Below are 15,919 nucleotides of genomic sequence, written 5' to 3'. Positions count from 1 at the left end.
ATAAAACAAAATCTAGGTAGACCTAAATGTATTTATTTAGTTATTATTATTATGTCATACTATCACAATACAATATTTATATATGAAATACGCTTAAAAATATGTATAAAGAACATAAAGTACATTTTCACAAATTTAATAGTTGTGACTCGAGTCGCAATTATTATGGCGACGAAAAATTATTATGGATCACAAAGGATTTTGCACGATTTTTATGGATTTTTATGAGATCCCGGTCAAATTGACTGAAATTTGGATATGATGTAGATTTTGATTCATTGATCAAAAGTCTCAATGGTCACATCAGGCTAAATAGTCAAAAGTTTTGGAATTACGACGGTTCAAATATCTAAAATTTATCTACCTTTCTACTTGTGGGTAGATGTGTATGCATAAATAAAAGTGTAAATAAAGATTCTTAAAGGGAATAACACATTAAATCTTAAATGCCTACCGCCTACCGCCTGACAATGGAGATCAATTTTGGATATTTGAACTGTCATAATTCCAAAACTTTTGATTAGTTGACTTGATGACCACTGAGACTTTTGATCAATGAATCAAAACCGACATGACATGAAAATTTCAATTTGTCGGGACCTCATCCGTGCAGGGTCCTTTATTTTCTATCAGACTAATTTTATAAAATATCTGCAAAATATATCTGTCCTTATCTTGTTGGCGAGTACCATTCATAAATTAAAATAACGTTCTAATATTCTTAGAAAACGGAATTCGCGATGATCATTGAAGAATATGCTTACGTCATCATAACTCAATAATATCGTTTTTGATGTATCAATACAATATTCAATATGATAAAAAATACATGTAGATACATATCTATATTTACAATCCTACAGCGACACAGAAACGCATCACCATATCGTCGTAACGTCAGGATAACGTAAAGGATCTAAAAATCTTGATTCTCACTCTTTGATCTCGCGATAATGCGCGCATCGCGTCGACGTTTCGAGGAAATGCAACAAGTAATACGATTATCATTACAATATATAATTACAATGGTTGCTTTCTTCGTAAAATTCACAGCCAAGTGGAGCTTTCGACGGCTCGCTAGCTTTTTAAACAGCCTTATAGCTGAACTCGATACATGACTCTGACCTCTGCGAAATCTTGCAAATTTGCATACTGTTTCTCATACGCTCGAGATAAAAAATCAACAGAGTTGAAACAAAGTTAATATTAAAAGTGTTACTCGTAAAAAATCTTATCCAGTCTGTATATTCTATTGCTTTCAAGATCGATACGCGAGTTTGGCATCGTTCGTTATGCGAATGCGTGTAATATGGCACTCTGAGTCATATATATTTCGTAAGTCATATACTAAAACTAGCGCAGCCAGCTCTATTAATTAAGCTATTACTTAGAACATCTTTATCGGGAGACTTTGTCCAAAGATCGCGAAATTTATCAAACCAGAGGCACTTTCGGTGATCCGAGTAAGGGCGGCCCGTTATCGGATGTTTGATGTGGCACGAATTTATTTGCATTTTGCTCTGGCATGGGTTGCAACCATCTGACAGCTAAGCTCGCGATCATCAGCAAGACGATGAATCCACAGATTGCCACGACGATCGTCGCTGTCCGGAACCAGCTGTCACTTGCCTCATTTCCTGTTTGACTGTTTGGATGCAGTGGAGCTAAATATGCTCGCTGATCGCCAATTAATACTATAATGACATTGCCGATAAATAACAAATTAGAATTAGTGTTTGACGAACAAATAGTTATTTTCGAAAGTTTAGAAAATGTTTGTATTAAAAAAAAAAAAAAAAAAAAAAAAAAAAAAAAAAAAAAAAAATCGATACATGTTTTGTAAAGATTTGGAGGAATTAATTATGTGACAATACCTAGCGTTAAACGCGCTTAAAAATACGAATATACATTATGATAATCAATCATGTGATAAATATAACAAATAAGAATGATGAGAATATGATTAATAACACGCGAGATAAAGAGAAAAAGAGCACACTCGTCGTACCTCGTAGAGTTTTATTAAGTCTATTTCTCATCGCAGGATTGTCCACGTGATTACAGAGATCTTGGCCGCAACAAAGAAATCCTGCGGGACATTGAGGACTTTTGAAGCTCTCGTCAAAGCAACCGCTATGAACGTTGTGCTCCGCTCTCGAAAACGGCGTGTTTGCGTTTGATGGTAATTTTGTGAAACATCCCCTACCGCGACACATGTATCCCTGAGGAACGCATTCTGGTTGATTGCAGTAACATCTTACTTCTTCCACGTTGGAGGAATCTGCAACAAGAAAAGTCAGTTTGATAAACATCTTTGAACACTTTTAAAAATGAAAGTTAAATTGAAAATTTATAGATAAAACGCGAAAGAGCGATTTAGTCGTCGCGACTCTCGTCAGAGTTTGTTTATTCATAAGAAACAAGAACATCGAAAGGATCCAGACGACCCGAATTGTCCGCTTCATTTCTTCGAATCTTCCGGGTATGCGTAAATCTTATTTATAGGATGGAATATATCTTTGTCGAAATCTCAAACGAATTCGCAGTTATACACGCGAATTAGAGTGGCCTCTTCGACGCGACTGCACGTTAATGAGGACCGTATGAAATAAATAAAAAGAAAAAAAAGGAGAAAGGAAAGAGGAAAGAAGGGAGAGGAGCAAAGACATGCGGGGCACGTTTGTTACGATATTGCAAAGCCATCTTTATTCGCGAGCATGCTCGGTTTCGTTTGCCCAGTTTGCCTCAACCCCTGGTCCCGATCTACCATCTTGTCGAGTTCCCCTCGCGACCTCGCGTCTTTCCCCACCGGTTTCTTGCTAATAAGTCCGCAGCGATGCCTTGCCCGTCTCCGCTTCTCTTTTACTTTCTCTGTCGCTCTTTCTCTGCGAGCGAGCGTCGGCTCGCTCGCTCGCTCTCGCTCTCTCTCTCTCTCTCTCTCTCTCTCTCTCTCTCTCTCTCTCTCTCTCTCTCTCTCTCTCTCTCTCTCTCTCTCTCTCTCTCTCTCTCTCTCTCTCTCTCTCTCTCTCTCTCTTCCCCCGCCCCGTTCGCGGCCTGTCGGGGTCCAGCTCTCATCAGAGAATAAAAAACGTTAAAACAGCCGAGTCACAAAAGAAAGATTAAAGTGGAGAAGATATATGAAGAAAGGCATGCGGCGCTGCTCCGCTTGTGTGCGCGTGTATCTCCCCCCTCACGCCTCTCTCTCTCTCTCTCTCTCTCTCTCTCTCTCTCTCTCTCTCTCTCTCTCTCTCTCGATGCATTCTGCACTAAATAGAATGCGCGAGAAAAAAAATAGGATGACAACACTTGACAATTTCATCGTGTTCCATTGCAGCGATTATGTGTCGCAAATTAAAAAAATCGTATACATATAGCCTGAAAAGTAAAGAATGTCTTAGTTTCGCGTCAAACGATCAGAAATATTCTGACAGAAAAATCTTCCATTCACTCACTGGCTTTAGAATCATCTTATTAAAATAAATATGAGATACAACGTCTTTATATTTTAAATCTTAAGTGCAATAACGAAAAATTCGCGAGGGTTGAATTTGTATCTCTCATTTAAAATAATTTTACAAAATACATATGTATGTAGATATGTGTACCGCGTAATATTTCGAGAAAATATTTTCCATTGTTTTGGAGAAACATATTTGTTTTTAAAATGTACATTTTAAAACGTATGACAAAAGCCGAATCGAGATTAAAAACAGTAGTCTTCCGCAAGGAGAATTCGAAAAAGTATTCGAGGGGACAGTCCCATACGCGTGTGCGCGTTTAAAATAAAAAGGGAAAGGGGGAGGGAAAGGGGAAAGCAGCGGGAGGTCGAGGGGCCTGACTAAAGAGAGATACGACCGACAAGGCTCTGAGGCCGGGGAAGAGCCGTCCGAAAACAAACAGAGTGCATCGCAGAGTCGTTCGTTATACGTCTACGGTATATTAATTATTCCCCGGTTCGGAGCCTCGGAGCGGCAAGTTACCCTCTCTCTCTCTCTTATCGTCTGCATTTCGTTCTTTTTTCGTTCCTTCGTTCCACTGGACCCCACCGGCGAGACTGATGCGCGTAATGACGATTAGCGAATATCGAATGTTTCCGATCCATTTCTGGATCGTAAAGTTTCAATTTTATTTCTGCTCAAAAATCAAGTGTCAGTTGGGGAATGTGTCACCCGTCTTTAAAAAAGAAAGAAGAAGGAGCTCCATTCCAAATATATGTAATTAAAAATACAGATTAATATGTGAAATATGTTTATACAATTTTTCTTTGTGTTCCGTAAAAATCCGTTATTCTTCATTGAATTATTACAAGATAGCAAGATAGTACCTACGAGTCTCTCGTGACTCGTAGAGAAGATCGATAAGTACTCGATAATATTCGAATATAAGTGCGTATGTAAGAAAATATGAATATAAGTATGTATGCGAGAAAAATGATTTGTGTGGAAAATAAAGAGGCATTTCGGGAGGATTAAACTGGCGATAATCGAAAATGAAAAAGCACGATTAGACGATAACTCACTTTCGAACGTACGTATGTACATACATACGATATTACAAGAGCGACGACCTATGTACACGTACATATGCGGTATGCGGTATATGGTATGATGGTAAGTAGTAGGTAGTAGGTAGTATCTAAAGCTGCGTCAGTCTCGATCAGCGTCTGCCGCGCAATGATGAGGCTAACGAGTCTCTTCAAGTCTCATGAGTTACACTCGTGTAGACAACGTCTGCGCGATGAGAACGTTGCGCAATGAAAATGTCGTCTTCCATTGCGAATTACTCTGTATCGCGAATTCTGTACTTAACCAAATACGCTACACGCGCTTAATAAACGTGCTTTTCTAATTAGCGCTATCGAGTACGAGTCCGCCTAACGCCTAATTAGCATGAGAGCGAAAATAAATCGCGTCTCTATTTCTTTTTTGCGACAATAACGAAAGAATTGAGAATTTATACGGTATAATGATTTCGAAATATTCAACTTAAATCCCTTGTCTCACAACAAATCGGATTATTATTAGATATCGATACATCCGCTTGTTCGTTCCTACTGCGTATTCGATTGATTTGAATTATAAACGGTACTACACAAATTTGTAAGAATATAAAAACGTTTAGTATATACTATCTATCTTTGGAAATCAACAAAAATATCCAAGTAATGATGAAAATTATTATTAATATTTTCAATTTGTGGATCGCAAAAATGGAAAAAAGTAAGATAACGATCGGAGTAAGATAAGATCGCGATCCGACGAAATAGTATGACGATGTGGCGGTGTGGTGGCGGCGAGACACCTGTTTGCTCTTACGAACGGAAGGGATACAAACTCGCGGAGTTATGCGAAAAGGAAAAAGGGACGGCCGACTCATCGGCGAGGCAAAAGACCGAAGGAGTGGTCAAAAGAGCGCTGCTGATGAAGAGGCCGAAGAGGACCGGTCTCTGTCTGTTCGAGAGGAAAGCTCACTCGGCGATTCGTGAGAAACTTCCTTCGAGTGAGGTGCCCCCCCCCCCCACCTCCTCCCTCTTCCCACACTCTCGATGGAATTCACCTACAATCATCGATAAATATGATACATTTAAAATAAAATTAAAAATAAAATTTGAAAATATTCAATGTTTGGGACGTAATTGTCTGCATGGAAAACGGACCGAGTTTCTTTCCTTACTCGATGCATATTGGTTGACAAAGTTACCTATCATCAAAGTTACTTATCATCTTTAAAATTAAAGATAATAAGATTTTCACAAGAAGTGCTTTCGTCGTCGCGCCTACAATATCTATAAATATCTATAAGCTACGGGAATTATTTCGAGAGTAACCGTCTAAAATTCCTCCGTGAAACGCATATCTGTTTAAAAAAGAAACAGATCGGGTATTTAACAACCTCGAGTATTTTCGCTATGCGTTAAACGAACCTTCCCTCGGGCAAGGGACGAGGGACGAGGGACGAGGGGCGTGGGACAATCCGTTTGATCCTACTTGTTCGGCTTTCGGCTAATTTTCGTTTCACAAAGGTACAGTATCGAAGATGGTATTTGCGTTGGGACTTGTAACTATCGAGCCGAGCTCTATTCGGCCATTATGAAGAAAAGGGAGACTCTCTTAAGAGGATTCGGGAGGAAGCGAGCGCTGGACGCTGCCGGATGGTTACAGCGGGATGGCAATTAGCAAGAACAATGGAGAGCCGGAGTCCTCGTTCTGGGAAGTAGGCGGAGGGTCTCACTCCGGGGGCCCTGCCATTCCGTAGACCCAGGGGCCAGGTATCAGCGTACCTAAGGCGCTCCGGCCGAACTGTAGTATATACGGCCGGCGTAAGTATATACACGATCTTGGCATGGCGTTTCGGCGCTAGAAGACAGGCTCTTGATGTTCCCGAGGCCCAGGATCCACGGCAACCTGGTGATTAGCCCTACTTAACTCGGATATGCGGACGCGACGCGAGCGGCCCCATCGGCAAGTAAAAAGCATCCTCATCAATTATATGCAATTGCCAAATTGCTCCAAATTACACGCGTTGCTTCTCGAAGAAGAACGGCGGAGCCCTTTATATATAATAATTTTCATATTTTTTGCAAGATCAATTTTTGCGACCATCTTTGATTATCATTCGCCGAACGCGCCCACGATTAACTCGAGATTCCAACTAATTATACTTCAAATTTTAACTCACCTCGAGTTGCTTACACTTAAACGAAAATACCGAATGGAAAGAGGGTTCACATTCCGTTGACAAATTCCCGATGGATTTATCCATATTCGAAATATTTTTATCGACAAAGTTTACGTTTAAGTTTAAGATTATGTGAACGGCAATTCTCAAAGAGCTCGTCAGTGATAGTACGTGTAAAAAAATCAGAGTAACATGCATCTCATGATTATCACGCGAGACACTTATTCTTCAGTCACATTTGTTTTCCAATCGATCATATTTTGCGGTCATTATCTTATCGCGTATCGTAGTGAGATAATATAATTTTTCTTATTTTCTATTGTTTATTGTTGCGCGCGCGGAAGCAACACCGGTGAAAGTACACGCGTCATATCGCGCATAATAACCCCCCCCCCCCCTTTAACGAAATAATGTCCCTTTGAGTCTTTGTTCTCGCGCTCGCAGTTTGCGTGCGCAGTTAGCGCGTGAATCACTGACGCATAACTCGATCGTTCCGAGACCAGCTGGCGCCTAACCGGTGCCAAATCACTGATTCTTAGACATAATTAGGCGCGAAACGAATTGTTGGTCGATGCGTCGCGATACACGCTCGGCAACGTACATTTCTCTTTTCTTGTCTTTTCTCTTTTCCCTCCCGACTCAAAGTGACGCGAAAGTATGGCGCGTAGCGCCATAGCAAAGCTTTAGTAACTTCCTTTTAACGGTTTGCTTCGTAAATAAATAAATAAATAAAATAAAACAGCCAAGGAGTAAAAATGGCAAAAATAACCCTATAACCCTAACTTCGAAATTAGCGAAGCGTTCGTTGATTTATCGCGAGAACAAAGGCTAAACGCGCATACTCGATATGGGAAGGAAATGCAAGCCAGTTGCGAGCCAGTTGCGAGCCAGTTGCGAGACAGTCGCCGACAGACAGCCGATCCCTCAGTCTTATCGTAAAAACATGAAAGAAGCGACAACGTCACGACGATCGTCACATCCGACTTTGATATCCGGAGGGTGACTAGTAGACCGTTTAGTAAACTTCCCTCGTGAACGTAGGAGTGGAACGTATGAGTCTGCGGGTCCTATAAAAGTCCTCCACAAGTGAGGATCGTTGCCAATTGTTGCGCGAGTCGACATTGACAAATTTGGATATTTGAGCTCATCTCTCCATTCACACTCTATTCGCTCCGTCTCAATCTTAGACAGAACAAAGACAAAGACAGAAGGTGGCGCGCGCGCGCGCATCCAACTTCGGTGCACGCGAGCGGTTACTAAACGGTATCACATTTCTGATTTGATCACGCTTCATCGAGCGCTATCAATGAAACCAGAGCTATCTTCTACATAATGCATAATGCATCGTTTATCTCTTACACGCTACATGCGCGAATGTGTCTGCATCGCGCGCGAGAGACACGCGCGTGTCTCGTAAATTAATTTCAAATGTCGTTACGTGTACAAAAAAAAAAAAAAAAAAAAAAAAGAAGTGAGTAAGTCGATCTTTTAAATCTTTCCTCGTTTTATTAGCAAGAAAAATAGGAAGGCGTTATGAATAAGTTGCAGCTAACTGTGCGTGCTCGTAAACGCACGATTCCTTGAAATCGTTGACATTGATTCTTAGAATATATCGTATTGCTAGTACGGTACGTTTATTTATAGAAACATATCGTGACTGCATCGATACGAAGCGTTTCTTTAAGAGGAGACGTAAGAGACCCATACGAATATTTCATATGTGCGATAGAATAAAAGCACAATATCAGGCACGATTAACTCACAACTTTTCCATTAAAATTCTCTTTATGTAAAGTAATTAATCTTGGACATTATTAATTCTTCGTATAATCCGCACAATACAAAACATTATACGGACCGCCGAGATTCTCGTTTTTATCCCGCGATTACTTTCGTTCGCCTCGAACGATGCGTACACGTCATTGGTCTGACGAGCAAAAAGTGTTGCGAAGGGGGAAGCTCAGAATCGCGTTAATTGATCCAGAACGGTCGCGCCGTTATTGGCTAGCTATCGCCATTCTCGGTGGCACGTGATTCCGATGCGACGTGATTCAACGTACTTACAACGTACATACGAGAGGGATCTATCTATACTCGCGGCCAGCGAACGGTGGCCAGAGTACGCCACGAAAATGCAAATACGCAATAATGAATCTAGCGCAAATATCAGTTTCAAGCTCATTGATCGTGGATCGATTTGAAAAGAAAAAAAGAATTTGTTCATTTGCGTTTCTGCGGTTAAGCCGACCGAGATTTTGAAATTTTCATCGTTGCGACTGAAAAATCATCGATATTAAAATGATTGTTATTCATTAATTTCAATCGTAATTTCAATGAATCGCGCGCGACCAACCACGTTTCCAACCATATATATATATATATATATCTATATATATATATATATATATATATATATCCCGCTCTCCCGCTGAGAGGGGCGACTCTCGCATCAGTCATCGCGCATCGCGAGTTCGTTGATCGCCGAGCGTCGAGCCGTACCAAGCCGGAATGGCGGATTGCGACAGCGCTCGTTCATTTGGATTCGACGCATTTCGATTCTCGGACTGCAATACACACTGCACGTGCACGTATGCATGCATGGAGTAGCGTCGCGTCGCGTCGCGCCGCATACGAAGCGCGCTATTAACATAACGCGCGCGTCTGTCTTTCTCAAATGCCATTCGGATATAACACGCGGTGATTGATGGCCGATTGTAAATAGCGAAAAACAAATGTCCCCCCGGGTAGTTACGTATGTACACGCGGAGTGACACGCGCGATTTTGCATTTTGGATCTTGTCGCGCATTTTTGACGAGCCCTTAAAGGGACGAAAAGAGGAGTGAGTTCGCGTCTCGCGCGTGCCTGATGTACGTTTGTTTCTATAGGAAATGTCGTCGAGATAATCGTAATCGATATGCGCGACATTAACGCGCCGATTTTTTTCTCAATTATTTTGTTCGATCAACAATGAGAATTTAACCAACGATCGCTGGAGCGGAACACGACGGTATTATATATCCCGTGGAATTCCACCTTCATAAAATGAAATACACGTTCCAAAGAGCAGAGCTATATTTATAGGTGAGATCGCGTACGTGATCGTATGTAGCGTCGTGGGAAGCGCGCACGTAATTTTTGCGTAATAAAGACGAAAGACCGGGAGCATTATCGTGAATGTTATGTTTAAAACGAATTATACGTACGTACGAATTACGCTATATAAATACAATATATCTGATAATCGAGAGCAGCTCGTACATCGACATGTACGCTCTTCCTGTAGTTATATCTTTTTCTAAAGTAAATAAGTCAAGAAAGATAAGCATAAATGAATCATTCGACAAGTTTTTTCAAGTTTTTCAAATTAATTTGAAGAGAGAAAGTCGCGATAATTCTGTGATTCATCGGTAGAAAATCCGTCTATTTGTTTTAAATCTACTACCGGTGCATAAACACCGGCTTCTCCGACGCTTAACCGATGTTCCAACGTTTATTCGCTCGTTCACAGAGTAGAGTCCTTGTTCTCGAAACTGCCTCTTCATAAACTTTAGAATGAACAAACTAACGCTTTCACAAAGCAAAAAACTTTTCCGTAAATACATAAATTTTTTTTTAATAATCAAGCTCTATACGATCTCGAAAATTAGAAATAATACCGTTGCAAAGAAATGTTAAATGGTGCAAACACAAAGTAATGAACGAGATTGAGATCGTATTGAATTATCATTTCGGTATGTTTTTATAAGATAACTGAATTACTGAAATTTTGAAGGAAAATCGTTTTCAACAAATGGCACATCGTGACACACCTCCTTATTGGAATATCGAATAATAAATTCTAAATGGAAAATTTGCATCAGCGACCATTGAACGATTGATGATCGTCGTTAACTTTGCGCGTCTTTTGTCAAGTTTTTTGTTTTTGCTCAATCTCGATGCGATTTTGAACGGCAAAGAAACGAAAGTGCTGCTATTATTTCACATTAGCCGGTTACTTTTAGTCGGTGAGTTTATATCCGATGCTTTTATATCCGTTGTAACTTCGCCATTTTAATTAACAGTTAAATAGCAAACTATTTAATTAATAATGGAATATATAATACAATTCGTCATATAATTAAATTAATATGTATATAAGTATATGTATATAAGTATATATGTATGCATGTTGAAACCTACCGGTTAAACCTGTCTCCTAAAAATGTACAGCACGTGTGTTTTTTTGCAAAAAGTACAAACTGTTTGTACTGTTTGTACTTTTGGTGTGTTATATATTTTACATGATGTACCATAGGTCAAAAATTTGATGGATCAGCTTCACCAAGACTATTTCAATCATTATTCATATACCTATGTCACTTATGGATACGTTTTTATATGCGTATGCAATAACGGCATTCATGGCATTCCGTGCACGGCAGCAGTCATTTCCGCATGTTACTCGCGAGGTATAGAAGCAACGCGGTAACGAGACATGCCAGGGCATGTCACTGCGAAAGCGCATAAAGCGAAACTAAAATAATTTTGGCGAAAGATTATTGCCAATTTTCATATCGAATCTAAGGAAACTGAAAAGTAACGCAACGAATCTTCTCCTCTCGCATCCTTGAACAAATTCCGCGAAGCAGGGCAGATCTATCGTTATGAATCCAGACACAGTGCTCGCTTCGTAGGACACATCTACGTATACACGACACGTATACGCCAAGTATTTATGTATGGAACGTACATAGCCAAAGAGGTACAAACTCGTCACGCACGCATGCACATTCGTGTGGCCGACAGGCGCCACCGAGTCGAGACTGTGTGCGCGCGTGCGTGCGTGCGTGCGTGCGTGCGTGCGTGCGTGCGTGCGTGCGTGCGTGCGTGCGTGCGTGCGTGCGTGCGTGCGTGCGTGCGTGCGTGCGTGCGTGCGTGCGTGCGTGCGTGCGTGCGTGCGTGCGTGCGTGCGTGCGTCGTGCGTGCGTGCGTGCGTGCGTGCGTGCGTGCGTGCGTGCGTGCGTGCGTGCGTGCGTGCGTGCGTGCGTGCGTGCGTGCGTGCGTGCGTGCGTGCGTGCGTGCGTGCGTGCGTGCGTGCGTGCGTGCGTACGTGCATACGAAACGAACGTACGTGCGTGCTCCAGCTGTATGCGGTGGCAGTCATCACACGCCGCTCTATGGTACTTAGGAGAAGCTTGTGTGCGTATGACTTGTACATGTGTGAGTGATAAACCGGGTGTATGCGTGCATACGCTCTGGCTCTCGTCGTTGGCGTCGATGAGCTCGCATTTTTCGTGTCGCGCCATTCGCCACTCGAAAGACAACGGTGGCTCGACACGACGACGACGACGACGACGACGACGATACAATAGTGAGTAATGGTGTAGATCGAAGCTACATTAAATGAAATTATCAATCGATCATCAAAAAACAATGTTATCTCAATGTTATATATGATGAATTCACTCTTTAACGCATTTATCCTTAAATATGCTTGACAATCTCGAAGTGAATTACGTCAGAGTAAGAAATGTCTTGTACATTTTTCTCATATCATAAAACTGGTTTTAATTTCGCATTCTGAAATTCACAATAATAAAGGATAGAATCTGAATCTGTTGTAATTCCGATATAGTTCTCGAAACTTGTCACTCCGCTTAATAAACTATAACTAAGCATAGTATTGTTTTTTTTTTTCAATCCACGCGATTACACATACGCGGCATGCACAAACATAAAATTTAAATCGCAGAAATATGATCGTTTCTATCAATACTGTCGAATCAACATAGTTGAATTTTTATGCGCGCGCGACTCTTAATGCAAAATCTATAATACTAGATAACAATTTGGTTTAATTAGCCAATCGGCGATTCCTCTAAGCATACGTGTACGCTTAAAAGGCGAGTCCTCGTATCGGATGCTGTCATTATATGTGAATCGCGAAAACGAGCGATTCGTCAAACGCAATCGGATTACCGATCTCGCGATATCGGGGGTGGCAGCTTTGTCGAAGATGTGAAAGTGAGGTTAAAATGCTATAACTGACGATCGAAATAATTTTGTGAAATTGACGTAATTCTGTAAAATCGTCTCTCGATGCGCCTAATCATGCCAAGTACGAACAAATGTAATTTTTTGTCCTAAAAATTTGAATCACTGTACATATTCTAATCCAAGAAAAACAATTAATGTGCGATTGATACATATATATATATTTATTTAAATTTTTTAAATTTTCCAAAAAAAAAAACTCTAGTCCACCGTTCGTCAGGCAGGCTGAAAAGTCCATTTAGTTTTTAAGATTATCCAAAGAGGAAATGAGAATACGAGGCGCGCGGACGTGATGCAACAATGTGTTCTACGTGCGTGCAACAAGCGTGTCGGTATTTATCATGCATATAGGTATAACGCACTACGTATTCCACTATCCACGCGCCTAGCTGGCGCCTGGCATGTTTTATCGTCTTTCTAGCTTCGCTATCGTGCGAACGGCGAAATTTCAAAATTATTAGCTCGCATTTTGCGCCGTTTTTATCTAGTTGTTTGTACGAGACTTGAAGTGAGACTTGAAGAAAACGAAAAACGGAGTCGCACATAAGTAAATTAAGTGAAAAATGACGTGAAATCGTACATTATCGAGCTACATCGTCACTGATACGTAACGAAAATGTGCAAATACTTTGCCAATCGGAAGCAGTTTCGGATGCGATTCATTGTGAAGTATTAGAAAAAAGTGCGGCAGGCCGCGTAAATACTAAGTAGGCGCCTCTCTCGCGGATGTAAATCTATCGATCGATCATGAATCACGTGTATGTACGCGTCGAACATTCGCTCGCGTTCGATTCGAGTAAACGATTTTATTGCTCGTGTCGAGCATTCCACGAACGACGACCGACCCCCTTTCAAGATAGTTTACACCATCGCGTAATAGCCTTTGTTTGTTTGCAACTGAATTGTTCCGACAAATTCTTTGGCGCCGAGTATTTTTGGAAGGGGCACGTGGGTCTCTTCCACTACACGCCGATGTTCGATAGACTGATTTAATTTAAAAAATATTCACATTTTCCTTGTGTCAAGATAGAAACAATTGGTTGTTTGACGAATCGATTTAAAATTTATATTGCATTGCTATATTGATAAACGCGCGTACGCGCGTCCGATCGTTCATCTTATCTCGAAAGAAACGCATCGAAAATACGATTGCCGTTACATTTGTGGTTCGATAATCACTACCTCTTCGCAAATGTTAGCTCATAAAGAGAAAATTTCATTATATCCTTGGATCTAACGCGACTCTCTCACACAGATGCATAATTGAGCTACTGCAAAAGCCACCGTGTTTTCTCTTTCTTAAAGAGATACGATTGCTAAATTCACGAGAATTAGTAAAGCAAGCGCGCCCGCCACCTGAGCACGTGCGCGCGCCGTGTTTCCTGCGATCATTTGCACGCAAGTATGTCTCAACTTTTGATAGTCAACTTTGGATAGGTGTTATTTACATCTGCGTTAAAATAATTCAACCAGAGATTGAGATCTCTCGAAGAAGAAGCAGCAAACGCGTCATCGACAAAGAACCTATTCATCGTATTACGTGTAAACTTAACGTTAAACTTATTACCGAGGACAAGTTTGTTGACAGATCTTACATTTAGTCTTACATACGAAACAAAAGTGATATATTTAAAGTGTCAAAGCGAAGAATGATAATGTCGCGCAAGAATGGTAACGATAAGTTTAATTAAGGTATAATTTGCGTGAATTTTCGGTACGTCGCGTGCAGGCTCATCGCGCTCGCATTTTCGCGTCGGTAAATTATTTCAACATCGCGCATCTACGATCTACGGAGCCACCATAAAGTAGCCGTTTCATTTACTTGGAGAGATAGATGCCTTACCTTTATCGATAGATCGCTCCTCATTGTCAGCAAACCTCTCGTAATCCTCCGGATCTAAATTTGTGGGTATACCGCTGACAACAACGACGAGACCCATCATCGTCGCGATAGTAAATACGTCACGCGGCAACATTCTGAATAAGCGAGTAATTTGGCTCTAAATCGGTTTGAGATCTCGAGATAGGATTCACGCGGGAAGTTTCTTCCTGGCGCCAAGCGGCGGCGCATTGACACGACGTGTCCTCGTGTTTATCGTCGTGTTTATCGTTGAATTTCCAAAAATCAGGCATGTGTTTTTCTCGAGTTAGAGTATCCCAATCATCGTCGAGTTGTCACGATGGGCGAATCGATTTCGCGCGTTCGGTTATCGCGCCGTGCATAACGAGCACGATGATCCGAGAGCAAAGCGGAGCGTCGACGCGCGACACGCCACCCCACCAAACCCCAACGACGTCCGGCGACTGACTGACGTGACGACTGACTCACTCTTGGCTCATTCGGCTCGACTCGCGGCGGCTCGGCGGCTCGGTGGCTCGGCGCTCGGCGGCTCGGCGGCTCGGCGGCTCGGTGGCTCGGCGCTCGGCGGGTGTTTCGCGCCGGCCACCTGAGAGCCTTAGAACCAAACGTGCTCGGTGCTTGGCGCTTGGCGCTTGGCGCCGCGAGCGCCCGGCGCGGCGTCGGCCCGTTTGCGAGCCAGGAGCCGGGAGCCAGGAGCAGCCGCGAGTGCTCGCTTCGAATGATTTTTAAGGAAAAACCGCTTATCCCGTGCTACCGACTACCGACCGCATGCGATACATGCGCTCTTTCTATATACACATGACATGTCGCTCAACTTGTTACATAAACACCATGGACAATTATTTCTCCATTCTCGCGCTTTTTCATAGCTACAGTTTTCTCAATATTTCTTTATGCTTCTGTATAAAGAGGAGGCTGCGCCAAAAAGAGAGAGCACCGGTGAATATTTAGATTCTATATTTAGATTCTCGTTTTTAACAATTTAAAACTAAATTTTTAAAACTCTGCAAAGAAAATTTTCTACATTATATATATATTCTACATGTATATTTCGTGTATCGAGATTAATCAGGCCAACGCGTCGTATCGAAATTCGATTACTTTTCCAAAAGTAAATAGCGCGCGCGACGTCAACAGCATAGTACGCAAGAGCTTAGCATCCGATCAGTCGACGCCGTACATGTATAAGTAATGTGAAATGTGTATGCGTGCGGTTTGTCGGCGGAAAGTTGGTGAGAACTGCAACGTGGAAGGGGACGGTGGCGCCTGAACCCTGACGCCAAAGTAGTGTGACGCGACGCGACGTGTCTTTGCCTGCTTTTTGCCACCGATCGTCAAACAGAATT

General features: G+C 41.8%; 1 protein-coding gene across 1 annotated transcript; it reads right to left on the bottom strand.

Moving 5' to 3' along the window:
* Nucleotides 1-11: 11 nt before the first annotated feature.
* Nucleotides 12-15,045, bottom strand: LOC105428695 (BMP and activin membrane-bound inhibitor homolog). Its single transcript, XM_011641124.3, has 3 exons — nt 14,556-15,045; nt 2,009-2,281; nt 12-1,694 (listed from the first exon to the last, which is right to left on the bottom strand). The coding sequence occupies exons 1-3, from the start codon at nt 14,686-14,688 to the stop codon at nt 1,435-1,437; spliced, it is 666 nt and encodes a 221-aa protein (XP_011639426.2). The 5' UTR covers nt 14,689-15,045; the 3' UTR covers nt 12-1,434.
* Between the last annotated feature and the right edge of the window lie 874 nt (nt 15,046-15,919).

Source organism: Pogonomyrmex barbatus, unplaced genomic scaffold (genome assembly GCF_055798465.1).
Source record: "Pogonomyrmex barbatus isolate J1 unplaced genomic scaffold, ASM5579846v1 scaffold2, whole genome shotgun sequence".
In the NCBI taxonomy this organism is placed as follows: domain Eukaryota; kingdom Metazoa; phylum Arthropoda; class Insecta; order Hymenoptera; family Formicidae; genus Pogonomyrmex; species Pogonomyrmex barbatus.
The sequence above is the reverse complement of the archived record's forward strand: the minus strand, read 5'-3'. Positions and strand labels throughout refer to the sequence as shown.

Bases quoted from the DNA above. Each gene is read 5' to 3' on its own strand.
- LOC105428695 (XM_011641124.3), bottom strand. From the start codon at position 14,688: ATGTTGCCGCGTGACGTATTTACTATCGCGACGATGATGGGTCTCGTC. The intron at 2,282-14,555 runs GTAAGGCATCTA...TTCTTGTTGCAG, and splicing joins GGAGCGATCTATCGATAAAG to ATTCCTCCAACGTGGAAGAA. The intron at 1,695-2,008 runs GTACGACGAGTG...ATGTCATTATAG, and splicing joins ACTTAATAAAACTCTACGAG to TATTAATTGGCGATCAGCGA.